The following is a 4,408-nucleotide window of genomic DNA, read 5'->3' on the forward strand; positions in this document are numbered from 1 at the left end:
AGAGTAAAAAAATAAATAAAAATGGGGGTGTGGGATGGGGGAGGAGGAGGAGGAACACAGACACACAGACGTGTGTTTCAGGTAAGAGACGTGAGGTGTTTAAAAAAAAGAACACAAAGGAAAGGAAGAAGGAAGGGAAGAAATACAAAGGTTACTTTTTTTTTCTACCACTGTGGAAATGTGGTTGCTGTGGTGAGAGAGAAGGAGAGAAGAGAGGAAGAACAGGAAAAAGACCGCAGAGAGTCGGGTTTGAATCCTGGCTTCTACTCAGGTTTGGTAAAAAAATAAAAAATAAAGGAGGAGAGGGGGGGAGAAAGGCTGGAAGAGAAGGGTGGGGCTGGAGGTTTATTTAGTTACGTGGGTTAGTTAGTTAGTTAGTCAAATACCGTTCTATGCGAGGTGAAAAGGGAATTTCTTTCTGTTTTTTTTTGTTTTTTTTCTCTTCTGCCACTCGTATAGAACCAGCAGCGGGGCTTCAGGCAGGCAACGAAAAGCACCGCTGCAGAGATTGGAGTGAGTCACAATGACGGGTCAATGGCGGTCCTCTACAACGGTGGACTGTCCACCAGGAACCTCGTCTTCACACCTGTGTTTACACATATTCATAGAAGCCACGGCTGACAGTTTGACCAGGGACAGGACAGACGGAGGAGTGTCCCCGTCTGTCTCTGTCTCTGGCGCAAAAAAATAAATACATAAAATAAAAAATATATATATATTAACAACTATTCCCTTATGGATTGTCATGTTCTAATTCTCAAACACAAATTTACTTCCCTAAAAATGTGCAGCATTAGCCGTTTACTTTTAGCACAGCGTGCCATAAAATAAAATATATATATATATATTAACAACTATTTCCTTATGAATTGTCATGTTCTATTTCTCAAACACGTGCTTACTTCACTAAAAATGTGCAGCATTAGCCGTTTACTTTTAGCACAGCGTGCTAGGTCGCAAACCAGTGATTATTCTCACAAATCTGTGTCAACACATGTGATTAAACAGAGGTTTTAAGGACCTGGTGGACACCTAACTCCTGAGGGCGCTAGAGGCTCGGATATATTCAAGTCTATTTTTACAACAGCGGTTTACAAGCGTGCACCATGGAGGCACTGGCTTGTAGTTTTGTTTTTTTTTCCTACTCGCTCTGTCTTTAAATCTGTTGTTCATCGAACTATAAATGTCTTATTATTAGTTTTTGTTCGTGTAATTACATCCATACTATTTTCCATGTGAAAGTGTCGAAAACACACCAACCATTCGTAGTCGCACGATTAACAGGACTAATCTAAGCAACAGTGTTGACATTTTTTTTTACCATTAGCCTTAGCATGTGTGCTAAAGTTCAAATTTCAGGTGAATAAATTCTGTTTGAGTCAAATGTATTTCCCATATGCTCCAGCAGTGGCCGCACTAAGGACAACTCTTCTTTGAAAAAGTAGTTCCGGCAAACTAAAAATCCTGAGTAACTTTGTCTGCGGTTTGAGAACGATTTATCCCTCTGTGTTTGAACATACTACTTTATAACTGCTGTAGCCCGTTAGCCCGACCAGCTAACAAGAAAATAGCGGTTAGCAGGGAAGGAAAAAAAAGTCATAACGGGAGGAGAATAATAGTATTAAGGTCTGTATGTTTTTCTAAAAAGATACATTTAACACTGGATTTCAAACTGAGACAGAACTACTGGATAAATACGTGACGTAAAACAGAAATATTTTAGTATTTATTTAGACTAAACACTCAAGAACGATCTAGAAAATGCAAACGTTTCTGGTTACTACAATTTAAATTCAATTCAGTGTCGGTAAGGTGTAGTATTTTTCACCAGTATCAAACTGTTGTTTGTATTTTAGGTGATTTTTTCATAGCATTTCACGGACTTTTCTGCGACTTTTGCAGCTGTCGATGTGATCATTTAGAGCCTGATCTGGTTTGAGCCTCGATGGTGCACAGCTTGAGAACGCCGTGTTGTCAGTTAACACGTGAAGGGGATGGAGATAAAGTCAGTCTCTCTACATGACATGAACCCAATCCCTCACCCGTCGCCCACATCCACACCCAAACAAAAAGAACAATCTTTTTTTTTCTGCCCAGGCAAAAAATTAGACAGCAAGCAGAAATGAAAGACACCAGCTGACAGGAATCTGAAAATCTAGCATCTACATGGTTCTCATGACACCAGTGGAACTCTTGCAGTGTTAAAAGTGCAGTGCAGTGCAGTGCACCCCCCCCCCATGCTTCACACACCACTACCAGTCTGTGTGCCAGTGTCTACAAATGTATGTGTGTCTGTGTGTGTCTGTGTGTGCATTTCTGCATTGTCCCATACATTTTCAAAATCATGTCAAAATGCATGTACACCAGTAACGCCCCCCCACCCCCCAAATAAATGACTTTATGGTGAAATGAGCTTAAAAATCAACTGAACAATGCAAATCCAGACAGAAAAGTCAAATGAAAATAAGTTTCAAAACAAAACAAACAAAATTCAAATAGAAAATAATTTGTTGTTTTTTTTAAGTGAAAGAGAGCGACATTCATTCCAGTCTCTTAAAGGCGAGCAGGTTGTGTTTAGGTTTGTGCTTTAGGGGTTTGGTCCAAACCTTGCAGGCCACCCTATGAGGGCATTTCTTGCCAAGGCCCAGGGGAGGGGAGATAACTCGCAATAAACTGTACATATCCTTATAATGTATGCGCCCGCTGCAAGAAAAATACAAGGAGGGAAGGTTAGGAGAGGGAACACACAAGTCACGAAAGAAAGGAACAGAGAGAGAGAGAGAGAGAGAGAGAGGCCTGATCAACCAGAAATGTACTTTTCTGCAAACCATGAGGAAAAATACGATGGTATATTTTTCCTAATTAAACCATTCTGTTTAGAAAAGTAAAAAAAAAAAAAAAAATTTATATATATATTTAAGGCTATATATAGGCTGTATATATAATTGTACATAAGCCTAAACCTCCTAAATAATATTTTTTATTTGAATTATTACCAACCTGATAAAACTGTTGTATGAATTCACATCAACACTTCTGTTTATTTTTCAGTACTTTCTTATAAATCCAAGGAAAGGACGAAGGAGAGGAAGAGGAAGTTCGGAGAATTATAAGAAAATGTCGTAGCAGAAGACGTAGAATTAGACGTAATAGAAGTAGAAGATCAAGTTCCTCTTCAGGTTCTTACTCCAGCTACGCTCACACAGGACGTGCTGTGTGTAAAATAAACTCATCTGTAGTTTGCAGAAATGTAGAAAGTCATTCTGGTGACGAGGTTTGAAAAGAGCGAGAGAGAGAGAGAGAGAGAGAGGGAGAGAGAGACAAGCAGGAGACATTTTTTCACACTGGTGAAACTTCCTTCTGAGCACGCTCAGTCACGTCAACACACTTCTCACAGAGGGCAGAAGAGGAAGAGGACAGGGTTACATTCAGTACAGCCCGGCACCAACTGTGCCACGTGAGGAAGAGGCACGGGAATAAAAATAAAAAATAAATACACTTTTTTTTTTTTTTCCCAGACATGACATCATGGCATTGATCTCTGTTCCGTTTCTGAGGCGAGAAGGAAAGCCGACAGACAGAAGGTAGAAAACTGAGAAGTGACTGTAACTGGAGAGAGTTTCCTCTAAAGTTTTAAAATAGCACTTCAAACATTTTTTTTTTTGCCTCGTTCTGTTTGTGTGTGTAATGATGTTTGAGCCACTCACCAGGCGGCAGGATCGTACTCGGCCCATATCCTTACGTACTCATCCAAGTGATGCGGACCAAGGATAGACGAGTCTCTGGTCAGGTACTCAAAGTTGTCCATGATGACGGCCACAAACAGGTTCAGCATCTGGTAAAAAAAATTAATAAAAATAAAAAAAGGTGAGAAATATGTAGTTGATTAAATAAAGTCCTTCAGGTCTAAGTCAAGAAAAATTTGAAAACAAAAGATGAAAAATAAAGGAAGTGGTAAATGAGGGACAATAAAAAAAACACTGTATTTAAAAAAGGTGAAAGATAATATTAATTATGATCTGACTTTGGAAACGGAGCCTTCGTTTGTGTGTATTTACCAAAAAAGAGCAGAGAAATATGAAGGAGACGAGGTAGGTGTAGGCGAAGGTGCTGCCACACTCGGGCTCCGTGTTCCCTGAGGCTGGATCACACTCCTGGCCTCCCAGGCACGCCAACATGATTTCGTGCCAGGCTTCCCCAGTGGCACTCCTGCATGTTTGGGCGAGAGAGAGAGACGTTACAGGAGCTGGAAACATCTCAGGGTGAAACTCACACAGCGAGGCAGAAACACTGACCTGAACAGCAGCATCAGGGCCATGATGAAGGTTCTGAAGTTGTTGTGCTCATTGATGGCACTTTCACCCTTCTCATCCAGTGCCAGGTTACCAAACAGCTGCACACACACACA

At 40.5% G+C, this 4,408-nt stretch overlaps 1 protein-coding gene across 23 annotated transcripts in view; it reads right to left on the reverse strand.

The window, feature by feature from the left end:
- cacna1ab (calcium channel, voltage-dependent, P/Q type, alpha 1A subunit, b) overlaps positions 1-4,408 on the reverse strand; it is a 107,289-nt gene that overhangs the window by 25,087 nt on the left and 77,794 nt on the right. For 20 of the 23 annotated variants that reach the window (XM_025058721.1, XM_025058720.1, XM_017034975.2 and 17 more), the window contains 4 exons: positions 4,296-4,393; positions 4,059-4,209; positions 3,708-3,835; positions 2,607-2,703 (listed from right to left, as the gene is read on the reverse strand). In XM_025058721.1, coding sequence (XP_024914489.1) covers positions 2,607-2,703; positions 3,708-3,835; positions 4,059-4,209; positions 4,296-4,393 — 474 coding nt within the window. The remainder of the gene's footprint in view (positions 1-2,606; positions 2,704-3,707; positions 3,836-4,058; positions 4,210-4,295; positions 4,394-4,408) is intronic. The other 3 variants (XM_017034995.2, XM_017034977.2, XM_017034974.2) reach the window with 1 other exon arrangement.

Source organism: Cynoglossus semilaevis, chromosome 9 (genome assembly GCF_000523025.1).
Source record: "Cynoglossus semilaevis isolate Cse_v1.0 chromosome 9, Cse_v1.0, whole genome shotgun sequence".
Taxonomy (NCBI): Eukaryota; Metazoa; Chordata; class Actinopteri; order Pleuronectiformes; family Cynoglossidae; genus Cynoglossus; species Cynoglossus semilaevis.